The following is a 20,171-nucleotide window of genomic DNA, read 5'->3' on the forward strand; positions in this document are numbered from 1 at the left end:
ACGCCATCCTACTCTATCTCCCCCCCCATACAACCACTCTTGTGCAGCCACCCCCGACTCACTCCTTTTTTTAAGCACTTCTTCATCTTCCTTCTACTTCTTCTTCCGATACCCTTGTTCTTGATTCTTCGTCACACCCTGCTTGCATTATGATTATTTCCCACTTGAAGTTATGTGACTGCGCTCTAAAACATCAAAAGATGATTTCAGAAGCGTTTTGCATTTTTCTTCTTTTATTAGATAATGACTTCCAGTGGGGCCGCTTGCGATTGAATCGCGTTTACTTTTTGCCTGTGTGATTGTGCGTTTAAAGTGGGTGAACCCATTTGAATTGCTTGTCCTTGGAGAGAGAGAGAGAGATAGTTGTAATAACAGCAACTGCGTGAGATGGTTATCGTATTTACTTTAGAAATTGAGACGGTTTAGTTACCATTCAGTATCCAAAGATGTAGCTAAGCAACTTTGTGTCTCCAAGGTGTGGTTGTGTTTAGATGAGTGTGTGCTTGAATGCAAATTGTTATTGTGATAGCGCCTGTTGCAATCACAGATGAGTATATTAGAATCGAACGGCTTTCCAGATGTGAAATGTACAAGAACTCATTCTTTAACGTCATCATGATATGTGAATGTCTTATATATAGATCTGACATAACAATGTGGACTGATTAAAAAAAATCAGGTTTTTCTTTAACGTCATGATATGTGAATGTCTTATATATAGATCTGACATAACAATGTGTACTGATTTAAAAAATCAGGTTTAGATGCTGTGTAGCTGAGAAAAGATGTCAATATCAAGGGGTTGGATGCTGAACCCTAAAAGCTTTTGGTGAATGAAAATGTAAACTAACGAACTGAATCTGGTTATGCCATCATATCTTTAAACGTCTTTGCAAAGTAGATGATGATGGGGTTTGAAGACACTTCTCTGAGGCATGCTTTGAAGTTTGGAATATTGCGGTAAAAAGATGCATTTTTTTATGCCACAAAATGCTGGGTGATGCTATCAATCAACCTTCTCAGTCCTTTTAAAATGTTCACTATTAACAGTTACACGGTGTCCAGTTGGATTCGGGTTATTATGCAGATAACGGAAAATCTCTCTCTCTCTCTCTCTCTCTCTCTCTCTCTCTCTCTCTCTCTCTCTCTCTCTCTCTCTCTCTCTTTGCAGGAAGCTACAGAGCTGAATAGGGCTGTTTTGACAGTCTTGCCAAGCGGAAGAAAAATGAATGTTTGGATGAAGGTGGAGATAATAAGGGATTAAAGGAAAGTGGGCCTTCGGCTTTACAAAGACGAGTACGAGCATCATTAAGAGGAATCAGAAGCGATGGGGGGAAAGTAAGCTGCTGTTCGTGACAGATGAGAGACGGGGGAAAGATGATGACAAATTGTTGAGCATGGCGGCTGTTGCTCGTCCAGCGTACAGATAAGAATGAGAGGAACAAGCCATACATTTTGGAAGTGAAGGCCGACGGGAAGGACAGTTGTATATAATGAAGAGTACAGTCATTTGTTAAGCTTTGTGGTTGTTTTGTCCGATGTACTTGCAAGAATAAAAGTAAATAATGTAGTTTATGTAAAAGACGTTAATTATCAGTTGGGGATGACGAGCATTTTATACATGCTAGAGGATTTGAACATACTAATGGTGATTACGGTAATTTAATATTCATAGGATTAAAACATGAAGGATGAAAATGCAAAGCGATTTACTCGCACTGATGGTGTTAGCAGAAATTTATTTGAATAGAAATTTAGGTGTAAGAGAAGACATTTGCCAGAATGGTACGACACGAATTGAGTCTTAATGATGAAAATAGTCTTTGTGAAATTTTAGGAAATTGCCGTGGATTACACACCTGACTGCTTGCGAAGATTAGACGAAATCATAAGCCCTGACGGTAAATTAAAAAAAGTAGAAAAATTGGGGCTGGTGCTTTAGTAAAGTAATTAACGGCAGAAATAAAAAAATTAAACAAGAAGCATCTAAAGACACTGCCATATGGCAGAATGGAAGATGCGAGATTGAACTGAAGATTTTATCGCTGTTCAGGAAAGACAGAATGCTGATTGTTTTATAAGCAATAAAAAAAAAACTTTTGGCTTCTGTACTGTACCGTTCTAGTAGGGCTTAATGTTTTCACGGGGCCAAGTCTTTGACGTAAGCCTCAACCCCTCTTATTTATCCGGACTTGTGATCTAGGCTTCAGTCTTATGATTATTCGATCATTTTTATCCATACTTGGGACGAGGAAGAATGAACAGTAATGTAAAAAATTATAAGCCGTGGGATAGAAGCCGTACATTTAAATACCTTAAAACAAAGAAAGAAAACGTGCAGTTTCAAATTTATTGTAAACAAATGAAGAAGAAGGCGATAAATTAAAACACGTAATAAACAAAGAAAGACAAAACGGCACGTTAAGATATAGAAAGGAAAAATCATGTGATAACACATTATTAACTGATGCTGAAAAAACGGTACAAACTCCCAAATACATTATATAAACAAAGGAAACAAAAACGTAAAATTGAAACACGTTACAAAGGAAGCAAAAAAAAAAAAAAAAAAAAAAAAAAAAAAAGAGGTCTGTTGACACTGAATGTTAATCGACAAGAGAGTCCTTATCGGGAACAAAGATGATGGGCAGGAGGAACAAAGAAGTAAGTGGCCATTATTGTCACGAGAAGCGAATGAGCATTTCATCGAGATAAAGGAGAAACGAGGAATTATAATTGTGTTTTCTGATGAGAGACGACGATACACGGTCAGTGATTTTATTAATATGAGTTCGCATTCGCTGGTCGGACTTGTGTGTGTGTGTATGTGTGTATATATATATATATATATATATATATATATATATATATATATATATATATATATATATATATATATATATATATATATATATATATATATATATATATATATATATATATATATATATATATATATATATATATATATATATATATATATATATATATACATACACACGCCGAACTTCTCAGTTCCGGAGGTCCTTTATTCCTCACACCATTGGACTGTGGAACAACCTCCCAGAGGATGTGCAGTTGGAACTTCAGAAGTTCAAGCGAAGGTTCAATGCATTACTACCCTAATACTATTCTCCTTGCATTTGAATACATTTTTATCTATTTTTATTTTTTTCTTTCTTAAGTGTAATCTCCTCTTTATGCACTTCCTTTTACTTCCTCTTACTTCTTTCTAATGAACACCATATTCTTTGAAAGCTTGAATTTCAAGTTAATGGCCCCTTTAGGATTGTTCCATATGAATAGGGTTCATATTCTGAGTAATAATAATAATAATAATAATAATAATAATAATAATAATAATGTGTTTGGATGGGTAGAATATATCCATGACAGTGCGTAAATAGTTGAAAGGGATATTTTTAACCTGTTGACTAATTCGTCAATAATCTAAGGAAACCAGGTTCACGTGTCAGTGAATATAATGAGAAATTTCATGAAGTTACATTGTATATTGAAGGACGAGTCATCCATCACGTTTGTGTATTTTCGCAACCATATTTAGTGAGTATTGCTCAGTGTATTTACAAAATACATTGCAATTTGGACTTATATGGTGAAATAGTGAAATCTGATATTTTAATTGAAATGTTTATGAGCGTGCAAACTCGACGTATTTCACTCGAATCATGCCATAAAAATGTTTAAGGTGTAAATTATTATTATTAAGGGAATATAAATCTTATTTCCCATCACTTGTTTAATTTTGGCCAGGACTGCACATAATCTTGCCGAGGTTCTGTTAGTGAAATCCCCTGAAGGAATGTACGTGGGGGGAGGGGAACGGGGGAGGGGGGGAGAGAGTGATGATGGGGGTGAAGTGAGTGGGTGTGACGGCTGAAGATGAAGAGGATTGAGAGGGGGTGGTGGAGGAAGGAAAGAAGACAAGAAGAAATGGATGGTAGCGGGGAGGGGAGGGGAAGAAGGATAGAGGGGAGTGCGTAGGAGGAGGGACAGGTAAGGGAGTGCAAGTGGGAAGACTTGAGAGGGGAGGGGTGGTGGCTCCCTCACTCACACAATCAGGTAGATAATTGCAGGCATTTTTCTTTTGTCTTTTTTGTTGTGTGCGCGATGCTCAACTGTTTTTGAACCCTCCCCCTTCCCCCTCCTCCCCTGCTTCCTCATCCTCATTCTAGCCACGCTCATTTCCTCCAGTCTTTAAAGGCCTCAGTGTGCGAGGGAGGAGTTTCTTTCGCTGCTTGTCTAATGGGGAGTTATTCATTAAGGATATCCTTATTTCCCATGAAGGAGGGATTCGGTTCCGTTAATCCCAGCGGGGATTTGGAGATCCGTTTTACAGGGCCGCCGTGTGCAGTCGTAAAGGCATTGTCTCTCGCGCAACAGAAATGAAAATGATGTGAGAGAGAGAGAGAGAGAGAGAGAGAGAGAGAGAGAGAGAGAGAGAGAGAGAGAACGCGCCAGCGTAGGCTGCCTGTACAAAGCCTTTGCTGCCGTATAATTAGTTCTATTGAATATCTTTTGATTGCGTTCCTTGTAACTTATCTCTTATTATGTCCGCTCTCTCTCTCTCTCTCTCTCTCTCTCTCTCTCTCTCTCTCTCTCTCTCTCTCTCTTTAATTACATAGTACTTGGATGAGAGTCCTTTAAAAATGTAGATTATTCCACTACCAGATGTTGTTTCGATTACAGGTGTGTTTTTTATTAGACAATTTTTTTATAGTGCTCATTTGTCACATGGACATGTTTATATATATATATATATATATATATATATATATATATATATATATATATGTGTGTGTGTGTGTGTGTGTGTGTGTGTGTGTGTGTGTGTGCGTGTGCGTGAGAGAGAGAGAGAGAGAGAGCACTCTTATGAAAGTCAGTTTTCTGTTTTTTTTTTATTTTCTATCTCTCTATCTATATATATACACACGTATATGTGTGTGTGTTCGTATGTATATATGTATATATTTTTTCAGTCGAATCTTATGCTGCAGTCATTAAATGATAAGATATAATATCTTCTAACTATCGTTCATGCGTTGGTATGTTCCATCCATCTCATTAATTCATACCTTATAGTTTGCTATTGTCTTCCATTGCGTCATCAGTCTTTCCTGAGCTACAACGACGTGTCTCTTAGCCTTACGCCCCCATTGCGCGTTTAATTAACCCCTGAAAGAGAGAGAGAGAGAGAGAGAGAGAGAGAGAGAGAGACTTGGTGAGCAATAGTGGGGTTAATGAGTGTGGTAATGAGGCCATTAACTACAATGCTTTCTATTCATGTATTTTATTTTATTTTTTTATCTCTTGGGTCAGAGATGTATTTTTTTTTATAAACTGCGTTTTAGTTTTGATATATTTAGCTTCATTGCTGCTTATGTTACGTACTCCTCTCTCTCTCTCTCTCTCTCTCTCTCTCTCTCTCTCTCTCTCTCTCTCTCTCTCTCCATGGCTGTCGCGCCCTGCACCACCTCGTAGAATGTACCTCTCCCTCCCTCCCTCCCTCCACCTATCTTATCTTCCCTCTCCTTGGCAAGAGTCTATAGAGGGAATAAATGGCGCGTTTGTCTCTTCGCTATTACCACCGCCCCTCAGTCCCACACCTTGCTGCCACCCCTCCCATTCCCCATCACAATACATCTCCTTTCTATACCCTGCCACTCCTCCTTCATATTATATTCACTCTGCCATTCACTTCTGTCATTACGGTACATCCTATTTTCACCTGCCACTCCCCCTCCTATCACGTTCCATATCCTAATGCAGACTCCCACTCCTATCCTATTCCATATTCACCTGCCAATCCCCCTCTTATCCCATTCCATATTCACCCTCCACTCCCCCTCCTATCCCATTTCCTTTTCACCGGCCAATAACCCTCCTATCCCATTCCCTATTCACCCTCCACTCCCCCTCCTATCCCATTTCCTTTTCACCTTCCACTCCCCCTCCTATCTCATTTCCTTTTCACCCTCCACATTTCCCCCTCCATATCTCATTTCCTTTTCACCCTCCACTCCCCCTCCTATCTCATTTCCTTTTCACCCTCCACTCCCCTCCTATCCCATTTCCTTTTCACCCTCCACTCCCCCTCCTATCCCATTTCCTTTTCACCCTCCACTCCCCCTCCTATCTCATTTCCTTTTCACCCTCCACTCCCCCTCCTATCCCATTTCCTTTTCACCCTCCACTCCCCCTCCTATCTCATTTCCTTTTCACCTGCCAATAACCCTCCTATCCCATTCCCTATTCACCCTCCTCTCCCCCTCCTATCCCATTTCCTTTTCACCGTCCTCCCCCTCCTATCTCATTTCCTTTTCACCGTCCACTCCCCCCTCCTATCTCATTTCCTTTTCACCCTCCACTCCCCTCCTATCTCATTTCCTTTTCACCTGCCAATAACAATCCTATCCCATTCCCTATTCACCCTCCTCTCCCCCTCCTATCCCATTTCCTTTTCACCCTCCACTCCCCCTCCTATCTCATTTCCTTTTCACCTGCCAACATCTCTCCTATCCCATTCCCTTTTCACCTTCCACTCCCCCTCCTATCCCACTTCCTTTTCACCTGCCAATACCCCTCCTATCACGTTCCATATCCTAATGCAGACTCCCACTCCTATCCTATTCCGTATTCACCTGCCAATCCCCCTCCTATCCCATTCCATATTCACCCTCCACTCCCCCTCCTATCCCATTTCCTTTTCACCTGCCAGTATCCCTCCTATCTCATTTCCTTTTCACCCTCCAGTCCCCCTCCTATCTCATTTCCTTTTCACCCTCCACTCCCCCTCCTATCCCATTTCCTTTTCACCCTCCACTCCCCCTCCTATCCCATTTCCTTTTCACCCTCCACTCCCCCTCCTATCTCATTTCCTTTTCACCCTCCACTCCCTCTCCTATCCCATTTCCTTTTCACCCTCCACTCCCCCTCCTATCTCATTTCCTTTTCACCTGCCAATAACCCTCCTATCCCATTCCCTATTCACCCTCCTCTCCCCCTCCTATCCCATTTCCTTTTCACCGTCCACTCCCCCTCCTATCTCATTTCCTTTTCACCGTCCACTCCCCCTCCTATCTCATTTCCTTTTCACCCTCCACTCCCCCTCCTATCTCATTTCCTTTTCACCTGCCAATAACCCTCCTATCCCATTCCCTATTCACCCTCCTCTCCCCTCCTATCCCATTTCCTTTTCACTATCCACTCCCCCTCCTATCTCATTTCCTTTTCACCATCCACTCCCCATCCTATCTCATTTCCTTTTCACTGTCCACTCCCCCTCCTATCTCATTTCCTTTTCACCGTCCACTCCCCCTCCTATCTCATTTCCCTTTCACCGTCCACTCCCCCTCCTATCTCATTTCCTTTTCACCTGCCAATAACAATCCTATCCCATTCCCTATTCACCCTCCTCTCCCCCTCCTATCCCATTTCCTTTTCACCTTCCACTCCCCCTCCTATCCCATTCCCTTTTCACCTTCCACTCCCCCTCCTATCCCACTTCCTTTTCACCTGCCAATACCCCTCCTATCCCATTTCCTTTTCACCTTCCACTCCCCCTCCTATCCCACTTCCTTTTCACCTTCCACTCCCCCTCCTATCCCACTTCCTTTTCACCTTCCACTCCCCCTCCTATTCCACTTCCTTTTCACCTTCCACCCCTCCTATCCCACTTCCTTTTCACCTTCCTCCCCTCCTATCCCACTTCCTTTTCCACTATCCCACTTCCTTTCACCACCTATTCCACTTCCTTTTCACCTCCTGCCCCTCCTATCCCATTCCTTTTCACCTTCCACTCCCCTATCCCTCCTCACCTTTCCACTTCCCACTTCCTTTCACCTTCCACTCCCCCTCCTATCCCACTTCCTTTTCACCTTCCACTCCCCCTCCTATCCCACTTCCTTTTCACCTTCCACTCCCCCTCCTATCCCACTTCCTTTTCACCTTCCACTCCCCCTCCTATCCCACTTCCTTTTCACCTGCCATTACCCCTCCTATCCCATTTCCTTTTCACCTTCCTCCCCCTCCTATCCCACTTCCTTTTCACCTTCCTCCCCTCCTATCCCATTTCCCTTTTCACCTTCCACTCCCCTCCTATCCCACTTCCTTTTCACCTTCCACTCCCCTCCTATCCCACTTCCTTTTCACCTTCCCCCTCCTATCCCACTTCCTTTTCACCTGCCATTACCCCTCCTATCCCATTTCCTTTTCACCTTCCACTCCCCCTCCTATCCATTTCCTTTTCACCTTCCCCCCTCCTATCCCACTTCCTTTTCACCCACCCCCTCCTATCCCACTTCCTTTTCACCTTCCACTCCCCTCCTATCCCACTTCCTTTTCACCTTCCTCCCCTCCTATCCCACTTCCTTTTCACCTTCCTCCCCTCCTATCCCACTTCCTTTTCACCTTCCACTCCCCCTCCTATCCCACTTCCTTTTCACCTTCCACTCCCCCTCCTATCCCACTTCCTTTTCACCTGCCATTACCCCTCCTATCCCATTTCCTTTTCACCTTCCACTCCCCCTCCTATCCCACTTCCTTTTCACCTTCCACTCCCCCTCCTATCCCATTTCCTTTTCACCTTCCTCCCCTCCTATCCCACTTCTTTTCACCTTCCTCCCCTCCTATCCCATCCTTTTCACCTTCCTCCCCTTTCACCTGCCATTACCCCCTCCTATCCCATTTCCTTTTCACCTTCCTCTCCCCCTCCTATCCCATTTCCTTTTCACCTTCCACTCCCCCTCCTATCCTATTTCCTTTTCACCCTCCACTCCCCTTCCTATACAATTCCATATTCATCTGTCTTTCCCCGTTTATCCTTTTCCATATTCACCTGCCACTCACCCTCCTGTCTAATTTCATATTCACAAAGTTCCCCCCTGCGTATCTTATGCCATATTCACCTGGCCACTCTCCTCCCATCCCCCATACAGCTGCCACTCCTTTTCCCTTCCTGTATTGTTCCCCAACCCCATAATCGTCGGTGCCCATATACGCTAAGGCCACAGTAGTCATTCCCATTCCTGCAGCGTGGTCGCCCCCCTTTGCCCCATCGTCGTACCCAGTTGCTCATAGGCCATGCTCACGATTTGGTTGGCTGGAAAAAAATGTTTTCATTATTTTTTAATGTGATTTGTAATGTGAAATGTTCTTAAGAAATTTAGTCGAATGCCATTAAATACGCTGGCAGGCGTCCTAGCATAGATTATCTTCTCGTGTAAAATGAAAAACAGTCGGATAGGTCGTTAAATTTACTGCAAAGTTAATATACGAGTCAAAAAAAAGTACTAAGAATTAAACTGGCGGTACTGTTTTTTTTTTTTTTTTTTTTTTTTTAGTATCTATCTACATTGTGTAACGAGATTTCATTAGGGCTGTTAATCTCTCCGTATTCTCCCTTTTCTTTAGATTTACTGCAAAGTTAATAAACAAGTCAAAATAAGGTACTAACAATTAAACTGTACTGTTTTTTTTTTTGTTTTTTTTTGTATTTCAGTATCTGTCTGCATTGTATAACCAGATATCATTATGGCTGTTAATCCCGCCGTATTCTCCCTTTTCTTTAGATTTACTGCAAAGTTAATAAATGAGTCCAAATAAAGTACTAATATTTTACATTTTGAATAATATTACAATCAGAATTTAATCAACGTTAACTTAACTTTACCAAAAACAAATATAATTAAACTGTCTGTACTGTTTTCGTATTTCAGTACCTGTCTGCATTGTGTAACGAGATTTCATTAGTGTCTTTAATCCCGCCTTATTCTCCCTTTGACCTGACCCCGGGAAAAGGGAGGCCTGTCGTCGTATGCGAGGTAGTCTTTTCTCATGACCAGGCTTCACCTCGTCCCTCACCTCATCTTGTCGGAACCTCTGGAGGGTCGTCCCGCTTCCCAAGACCCGTTGGCATGCGGTGCCTTTTGCTTTCGATCCTTCGAGTACATTCACTCGTCTGACCCGTGTCGTGCTAATCCGTGGAAGGCTGCCTACCTGAAGAAGGGTGACTTTGATGCTGACGTCACAGCTTCAGTGTTCTTTGATCCCGAAGCCACAGTACTTGGAGTTTTGTTTGTGCTGGACGCTTGTGTAGAGTTGTGGATTTTCAGTTAATGGGCGATTTTAGCTCCTCGATCTGAAATGTCAATACAGGTTCATCAGTTTGCTTGATTCTGATACATCTTGTAACTGACCCTATTTTTATGTAGCTTTTAAATGATTTGGTAGAATAGTGTTTGTTTATCATTCGGTTAAGAGTTGCATTTTACAAGATTTTATGTTCTTGGTATACACGCCCACACAAAAATCACCCTCACTGGCCTATGAGTATGTGTGTACATGTACGTGGATGTGTATGTACTTAATGTGAGACTAAGTTTTTCCACACACACTAATACATCTTTTATTGAACATATATTGAATGTTTCAGTTAATGCTATGCGTGTATGGATAGATAATTATATACCCGACTCTAATCATCTTAAATTACTTTTTTTTTTTAAACAGCATTCTTCAATGCACAATTTAATCTCTTCCTTGTTGCGTAAGTATAATACCTTTGGCCTCCAGAAATTAGAAAATATATGGTAGGTGTCCCTCTCTCCCTATTCTGCGAAGGCCAGACCATTAACATAATGTTAGCGTTAGCGTTAGTCCACCGATGTCCTCTACTGGGAGGGGTCTGTCGGTTCGTCTGTCCGTGCTGCTGCCGCCGCCTGTCTCCCGAAGTTGCCTTTCTTTGAAGTTTAGTCCGGGGAAGGGTTTAGGGTTTTCCTCACTCCTGCGTCTTCTTAGCAAGAATTGGAGAAGAATTTACAAAAGTACACACTGTACCACTGTATTCATCCATATATATATATATATATATATGTGTGTGTGTGTATACATACATAGACATTATATATATATATATATATATATATATATATATATATATATATATATATATATATATATATATATATATATATATATATATACACACACACACACACACACACACACACACACACACACACATCACCAATCCTGTGGCAATTAATGACACTTTTATGAATTTTCTTAAAGTTTTTCTAGTTAATCCTGTTAGAAGTGGAATGTAATTGATTAGTAAATAGCCCGCAGTTATGCGCAGGCGTACGTGTTGTTTTTCCCGAAAAGAAATATCATTGACCCCCTTTTTCGCGAGACCTTGCATCAGACGTCATTCTCCTGTCGCCAGTTACTCGTATTCCCCCTCATTTTACTTTCCTAATTGTGAACCATTGACGCCTTTCGTCTTTTCTCCGGCAGTGAGGATTAAATTGAGTTTGAGGGTACAATAGGCAATCACCTGGGACAAAAGGAAAACGGCTGACGGGAATGAAGAAGCGTAAATAAAGTCCCCGGTGTATGTGGCAACAGTGCTTAGCTTGCCTGCGGGTGGAGATGGTGTGGACAAGATGACCGCTCCCTTCCCCTCCGCCACGGTCCTATTCTTACCTCCCCGTCCCCCTGTCCCACTGGTCCTCTCCCCCACCTATCCGTCCCTCCGGGTAGCGACGCCACCGCCCGTCGATGCTTCTGAGACTGCTGGCCTCCCGACCCCACCCTGCTGACGCCCCGAATATGGCCTACTACATTCACACAGCTTTCTCCTCCACCGTTTTGCATTCTCCGATTTTTCTTACATCTACTGTTTTTTTTTTTTTTTACTTTGGTGTGAAATATTTAAGGTTATTTTATCAGTGTTCCCCATTCTCTCTCCTCTTTTTAATCACTCCTCTTTTTAGTGTATCATCTCAGTGGGTAGTAAAAAAAAATGTCCAAATTTTCCGTGTACATATATCACATGAACTTAGACTTGTTAATTATCACGTTGCTGTATAATGAATCTTTCAGGTTATACGAGGTTACACAGGACGTCAATGATGGCGTAAGATCATCACGATATTTCCAGTTTAAAAGGAAATCCTCTGGGTATCGTAGCGACAGGTCTGGGAAGTCACACTCCCCTTTTTTTTTATTGTGACCCTCGGCCCAAGTCGTATGCTCATATATGCTCACATGTTCATTTGTTGGAAGGTATTGTTTTTGTATCCTCTGGGGCTCATATTGGTCAAGGCCTGTGAGTGTTGCCATCTTCAGCCTGTCTGTCAGTGTAGCATTTACATAGTGTTTATGCTTCCCTATTTGGTGTGCGTGGTTGTCTTCGAAATATAATTATCATTTATTATTTTTCTCTTTATTTTTGCCCCTCTAGAGCCGTTGAATTAATTGCCAGCTCTTTCGCCTTTCCTTAAGAGGCAGTCGAATTTCCAAAAAGAATAATGATCATATTTCTTCAACCGAGGTATTCTTTCTTTGCCAAGGTAAGGTGTCTTTTGAATCTCAAAGGAATACCTTTTCGTGGGCTGTGCCTCTATTAGCCACGTGAGTCATAGATTGAATAGTAATGATATGCAGTATATTGTTCGTGGTCGTGAATATCTTTTAGTTACAGGAAACGACGTTTTATCGTCACCTCAGCCTCCTTGGAATGGCCGGGTTTCTGGAAGTTTGGCGGCTCTTAATACCTGCTTGGAAAAGGGACGGGTCACTGAAGGTTTCGTGCGACCATCAATTTGCCTAAAACTCCGTTAGATAAAAACTTAACGCTTTGATGTTCTCCATTTTAAGGCTTAAGCTTGAGAGTTAATTATCATTATATATATATATATATATATATATATATATATATATATATATATATATATATATATATATATATATATAATATATATATATATATATATATATACAGATATATATGTATATATACATACATACATATATATATATATATATATATATATATATATATATATATATGTGTGTGTGTGTGTGTGTGTGTGTGTGTGTGTGTGTGTGTGTATGTATATGATACTTTGAAGATTTATATAACTAAAATCCTCAAAGAAGAATGAAAAAGGGTTGTAAATCCTGACCGGTTTCGGCTTTATTGCTAAGCCAATTTCAGAGGATTGAAAATGACAGCATTACAGCCGAAATTGCCTTAGTTATTGTGGCCTTGTGCCGTCAAAGTTTCTTGCTTCTTGGACAGTCCTTAGGAATCTGATGGACGGACCATGGTGTGAGTAATGGTATGACATTACCATGATAAGGATTTGACACATATGTGTTTAGCTGTTTATTCTCTCTCTCTCTCTCTCTCTCTCTCTCTCTCTCTCTCTCTCTCTCTCTCTCAGTAACCCATCCTTAGTTTTAAGGCATCCTTGAGGATGTCTTGCCTTCCTTCTTCGCAAGCCTTTCCTACATCAAGATTCCCTTGGCTATTCCCTTGTCCACTATACCACCAGCACCAGCTCATTCTCCCTTCACCCACCCGCCCTATACTTCCTCTTATTGCAGGTGGTTGTGGTGTCCTCATGAGGTGTGTGTGTGTGTAATACTATGTATGTTATATATATATATATATATATATATATATATATATATATATATATATATATATATATATATATATGTGTGTGTGTAATGTTCAGATTTGAATACTGTATCATACGAATCAATTTGAGGTCTTCCCATTGCTGTTAAAACAAGTCTAGTTTTGATGATGTGGGTTTTAAAATGGTGTTTTACTGAATTAAGAAACTAATTGACCTAATTGGGACGCAGAAGAGAAATGCGAAGTACAAATACTGTACCTTGATATGACTTAGGTAGTTAATGTGTAAGACTTCAGGTTTAAAGAGTTTCTCTGTTCCCCTGTTGCAATGTTCAGAATTTCCCAGCCGTGCCTTTTACTTACGAATTTAAAGTCATTGTCTTAACTGGCAATGCAGGGATAGTCCAAAATACCAGTTGCAAGAATAAACCTTTGGTGATGAAGTCTCTCGATTCCTTGTACTTGTTTTAACTTTGGATTTTTAAAATTAAAATGATCCTCTGACTCTTAGTTTTCGGTACCATCGTTTGATCTTCCCTCTAAACAGAAACAAACCGTACTTTTGATCTCTTCACGCGTGTCTGTTTAAGACATGATCGAATGTCTGAAGAACTCGCGTGTGGGGGTTTCTAAGGTGACGGAAACGCAAGGGTGGGGATTTCCTGACCGCTCAGATGGGAGAGACTTTGAACAGGAAACAGGTTGTGAAGAGATGATATCGCAGCTGGATATTGTGGTACAGCCAGGTAGCAGACGTCGGAAAAGAAACATTCCATGATCGTGAATTCCCGAAAATGTTCAGGGTTTCTGTAGCTGCATCGAATTCCTTGAATTCCCCAAAAATTCTAAGGTTGCGTCGTTCTGTTGATTGAAAGATTAAATAAAAGGTCGTATTGGAATCCAATATTTGTAAGCATGAAGGTGTTCTGTTGGTAGGAATACTTGTACCGCCAACAGGCAATGTTGCAGTTCCCCCTTGCCCTCCTATCTCAGGCGAGTCTGACTGTTTATAGGATAGAAGAAACTGTGTTGACCTGTCCCACTTTTAGAGAAGTTTGTGCCCTTATTATATTCAAATGGGAAGTTCTTTTGAAAGTAATTTTGTTTCTATAGCGTACCCTCTAGGCAAATTTTGGTTAGTGACTGAAGTACATTTGAGAGAGAGAGAGAGAGAGAGAGAGAGAGAGAGAGAGAGAGAGAGAGAGAGAGAGAGAGAGAGAGGTGATTGGGTTATATGCTCATACATTTCTTTTGCATCGGAAGTTCCATAGTGGACTCTTGTATTTACAGTAGAAGCCTCACTCTTACAATAGGCGGTTCCTGTCACTGTCAGAGAAAATGAAAGTGAATAGATTTACAAAGTACCGTGAGTCGCTTTCGCATTTGACGGGTGTAGAATGCAATGTGCTGAATAACGCTGAGTAAGTATCTAACCTTCTTCCCCTTGCCCCACCTGCCCACCTTGCTCCTCCCCCACCTGCCCACCTTCTTCCTCCCCAACCCGGCCACCTTCCTTCTCCTCTTCGGACTTTCAAAGGACCTTTCTTCTCATGCAGAGGGGCGGGGTTGGGTCGTTGGGGGTGGGGGAACAAGAGTCGAAATGGGAGAGGACTTTTCTTGGTTTTCCTCAATTTTCGTCTCTGTGTCATTAAAAATTACTTTCTTCCGTGCTTAACTCGTAACTGGCATTTGTAAGTGCAAATTCCTTATTGTTTCTAATGACTTTTCTAATGTGTGCAGTTTAGCCTTATTGTCTACTAAAGTTGACTGACTTAACAGTGCCATCGCTTGACATTTTAATGATTTCACTGTCATCTGTCACTCATACATTCGTATTCATTTAGGTCTCTTTCATGAACGTGGCTTCCTCGAAGACATGTGTCATGATACAGGAATATCTCATATTACTCGTATCTCATTCTCACAGGTTTTTGCTTTTTGACGTGAGATCCTCTCTCTAAAAAAAATCAACCTAAGCTTAAATGTCAAGTGTTCCCAGACGTGATAATGATTTTCGTATGAATGTATCCATACAGAACTGGGATTGTTAAAGATATTCTGAAATTATCCCTAAATAAAATTGTTCTTGGTATTGATAACGTTTCAGCTAAGATGAAATTATGCCCGTGAAACCAGAATATCAGAAGCTGAAAAGAATTGCTTGTAAACCTTCAGTGTAAATTACGTAGTTGATAGATAAGAAATTATATGATTCCGAGTCATATTTTCCTTTTGCATTTGACCTAATTGTACCTTCGATGCCAGTCCTTCCATCCTGTCGGCTTTCACTGGAAAAGGAAAATGCGTCCTCACGCGGTCTTTCCGAAGTAGCCCTTAGCCATAAATAGTTACATCCTTTCCAGCAAAGGACACCGAATATCTCTTGCCCATTTCCCTCCCAAAGCTCGTTTTACTCGCTTCGGTCTCCAGAGGGCATAGCAAAACGTACGGCGAGCGACCCGCGACTGTATCCCGAGGGCGTGGCCGGAAAACCTCGCTTCTTGGAAGATATTTTAAATACTGAAACCGGATGCCGAAGAAAATGGGTCCGCGCTGTTGATTGCGTGTTCTGTCCTGGCGATAAGTAGTACCCAGGATTGTTGGCGTAGAATGTCTTTGGCGCCAGTTTGCACTTGGAGCTGTTGCGGCGTTCATCCTGTGATAAGACCTGTGAAAGCTGGTGGAGTATATTTTTTGTATTTTTTAAAGCTTATGTCTAGGTAGTTACTTGAGAGAGAGAGAATATGTACATGTGAGTGGATGGTGTGTGTAAGGCATTTTGGGGAGGAGACTGTTGTTACTTGCTTGTAGGCCTATCGCAATGGGCGTGGGCGTATATAGCCCTTACATCCATTGGGCGAACTAGCCGTCCTGGTTGTGGAACCTATACGCAGACTTATTTGATTATCTTATCTGATTCTTATGGCCGCCCTTATCTGAAGAGACAGGATGCACACGTCTCTCTCTCTCTCTCTCTCTCTCTCTCTCTCTCTCTCTCTCTCTCTCTCTCTCTCTCTCTCTCTCTCTATTAGTTTTCCGTGCCATAACCCGTATTTGACATACTGAAGCTTTGTAGTATGTCTGGTAACATATTGGTGTTCGTGTGACGTTGAGGGGGTCATAATTTTGGGTTTCGGAGCCGGACTCTCGAGAGATTTCGTATTTGGGCAGAGTTCACGGGTTTGTTATGCTATATTACTGACTGGATTACGTATCGCTATGTTTATTACGCTGGTTATTATGTAGTACTTGTTCTGTGTGTTTAATCATTTTGGAATATCTTTATTTTCCAGTGTCAGTGGCGACGTAAACATGCTCTTTGTATAGAATACTTGAAAATCGCGGGGAAGGAATATTGAAATATTCGTGAAAAGTATTTTTGTTTTTTTTTAGATTTTGAGGATTTTGAAAATAAGTGCTAATGTGAAATGTGAAGGACAACTGGAAAGTTTCTTATAAATAGATATGGCGTTATTACTGCAGAAAAACGTGTTTTGGTAACGTTTTTTTTTTCATGTCAAACATTGACGCCTTCCACTGGATGTGTTTTCTAACCGTCTAGATTTGGACCTTTGGAAGAAAACAGTTTCGTCACAGGAGCAAATCTGTTTTGGGGTTTTGATTTATAAATTGACGATCAGCAGAATGTATCTTTGATTTAGTTTTTCCATTGTCTTGTCCTACCGTGTAGCAGTTTTGTCGTGAAAGTGTACGCGATGAATCCGTAGACTTGAACGAGTCTCTTACTTCATTGTCATCCAGAAATAAAAGAAAAAAAATAGAAAATTTTTTTTGGTAGATTATGATTCATTTTGGCTTCGTATTCTGCCAGTACTGAAAAATCTAAAGGTAATTTACTTTTATTCATCAACGCAGTTGAGATCATTATTTTTTGCAAGTCCTCCAAAGAGCTCGAGTTCTTGAGGTCAAGAATGTAGGCTTTCTGTGCATATTCGTGCCATGTGTTGGAACCATATTTTATATTGTAACAAAAGGGGAGTTAATGAACCAATGCCTTAAGAATTACTATTGTGGTTACTATTGTGGACCATCATATCTGTTCTCCCTTATTTGCATTGCACAAGTATCTAGTATTTGTATCTGACTTTTTCTTGGATTTACGGCTCAAGATGTAAAACATTTCCGTAGACTATAAAATATATCTCGTTCTCAAAATTTATTGTAATAACATTATTGCAATGCAGAGTTTAAACGGAAGCTTTTTAAACAAACCAGTTATAGCTTAACTTTATTCAAAGGGTAAAGTACGCTTTTTAAACATCATATCAAAACGGTTTGAGATGCATGGAAAAACACAAATAGCGGATTAAACAAAAAGTCTTGTATTTCCTCTAGACCTTGTAATTGACAGCGTATTTCGGGTACCGCTGCTGCATCGCATGAAAACTCACTGTATAGGAAAGTATTGACAATAAGGGTACCGTTTCTGCATCACGTGAAGGACTGCCAGCGTACGGGAACGCGTGAGGAGACGGCCCCCATACACATTACAAACGCGAGGCTCCGTGTCGTATTACCGTCATTAAAGATATTTTTTGTAGGTTTGCGTGTCATTTTTTGTTATCTCTTTTTTTGTGTGTGTGTATGGGTGGAAGTTGATGGCAGAGAACGACTCTGGCCTCCGTCGTTGGATAGATGAGAGAGCTGCCAGTATTCTGTTGGCGTTTTTGCTGTCTTTTGGTGTAATTGAGGGCCCCCCCTCTTTTTTTTTCATAAGATGAGGAAGACATTCCTGCAACGCATCCATAGAATAAAGGGCCCTTTTTTACATAGTTTCAGATGATGTGATTGACATTCTCTCTCTCTCTCTCTCTCTCTCTCTCTCTCTCTCTCTCTCTCTCTCTCTCTCCCCCGTCGTGGATAAGAGGAAAATCTGAGGAAGTATGCATTACTGATGGCTGCCATTACGAGTTGTAATCAGGCATTAAGCATCATCTATTTGCTATCTCGTGTTTACGAAGAAAGTGAAGAAAAACAAGATTATGGTTGCTAAGGTCATTCCTGTTAGGAAATACTCAATTATCTCTGATGATGAGTCACATTTGCTTCATTTGCTTTGGATCACAAAGCTAGCTTTTTCGTGGCTTAAGATTCATGACATTATCTCTCTCTCTCTCTCTCTCTCTCTCTCTCTCTGTAAAAGCATAAAGTTCTTAAAACTTCTTTCTTGGAATCAGAGGTGCCGTTTAAATTTTGGGAAGAAAACAGTAAACTATTCATTGCTAAGAAGAATATATATATATTATATATATATATATATATATATATATATATATATATATATATATTATTTTATGTATGTATATATGTGTGTATAATTATATATATATATATATATATATATATCAATATATATATATACTATATGTATATTAATATTAATTTTAGTATATATACATACATACGTATATACATACACAGTCGAGAAGAGTCACTTTTGTGAAGTACGCTTCCCGTTGTATTTCATGAAAAAAAGTGTTCGTTAACAGCTGATAGAGAGAATAACGCAGTATATAGCCGAATATGGCGGTAAGGAAAAAAAAGGTAAAGTATAATTCTCAAGAATGTTGCCCGTTCGATCTTCAGCATCACATTGTACGACAGCATTTTTATTGAATCTTCTGCGTCGCCCTTGTCATAAATTGGGATTATTTCTGCAAAAGACAGAAATTTCCGAGAACAATTTTCGGTGAAACCGATGCTGCTTAGTCATTAAGCACAGGTGTTTGTATTTGCCACGATTTCCCTTTTTACCTGTCATATTTCGATGAAGGCAGTTATAAATGATGACTTTAAAGTCTTTAGGTATTCCGTTTTATAAAACTAATTTATATAGTTTCCTGTGGGACCTCTGTTGCAGAAGATTTTTGTCTTCAGAGAATTGATTTTTTTTTTTTTTTTTTTTTTTTGCCTCTGCATATAGCCTTGAGTCAGTAAAATGCTCATTTGAAAGTGAACACCGTTTGTCCAAAGGAGGGTTCCTCTCTATAAAGAATTTGTAGGTCTGGTACTGCAAAAGGAATAATAATGGGTTTTTGTGGAAGTGAAAAAATTGTGACATATTGCTTCACAGTGACATTGGTTTGTTGTCTGAAGAAACTTGATATATCCGGGGCTTTTTTTGTGCATGTCTTCGGTTACACAAAAGCGAAATGAATTGAAGGCAAAGGGTGTGTGTAAAAATCTAATTCTTCGAACAGCTTTCTGTAACCTGCGCTCAGAATTAGTCTTGTGTAAAGGAGTGACATCTGCGGTATTATTTCCTTTTCAGACAGGAGAATGCTTGTTACACCAATATAATGGTTTTCTGGTCAGATCAAGAGAAACGACATTGAGTGAAATGAGTATTTCCAGATGCAGTTATATAAACTCATGTGATTGCCTGTGTGATCGAGTGCTTGCGGCAACCTCATCTCAAAAGGAAATATTTACAAAATGACAACTGACCTTGTAGGTCACGGAGTGGACATATCAATTTTCGGAGATTATACCATTTGCCTCATCATCATACTTTCGCTTAGATCTGTGTAATAATATAGCCCAAAAGTAGCTTATTGTACATCCTTATTTGGCTTTACATCCTGAAATAATGTTACTGTATATAATGTATATATTGTGTCTAAGCCATATTGCTGCAGATTGTACATGGCCTATGAAGGCCATATGGCATGCGCAAATTATACATTGCCCACGACCGCCC

General features: G+C 40.5%; 1 protein-coding gene across 5 annotated transcripts in view; it reads left to right on the plus strand.

Moving 5' to 3' along the window:
- LOC136830786 (Krueppel-like factor 8) overlaps nucleotides 1-20,171 on the plus strand; it is a 196,598-nt gene that overhangs the window by 79,079 nt on the left and 97,348 nt on the right. The window contains exon 1 of one of the 5 annotated variants that reach the window (XM_067090703.1): nucleotides 16,014-16,130. The exons of the other annotated variants lie outside the window; for them this stretch is intronic. Coding sequence (XP_066946804.1) covers nucleotides 16,061-16,130 — 70 coding nt within the window. The 5' untranslated portion in view covers nucleotides 16,014-16,060. Of the gene's footprint in view, nucleotides 1-16,013; nucleotides 16,131-20,171 lie in introns of those variants that run through there. 5 annotated transcript variants of the gene reach the window in all.

This window comes from Macrobrachium rosenbergii, chromosome 47, assembly GCF_040412425.1.
Source record: "Macrobrachium rosenbergii isolate ZJJX-2024 chromosome 47, ASM4041242v1, whole genome shotgun sequence".
NCBI lineage: Eukaryota > Metazoa > Arthropoda > Malacostraca > Decapoda > Palaemonidae > Macrobrachium > Macrobrachium rosenbergii.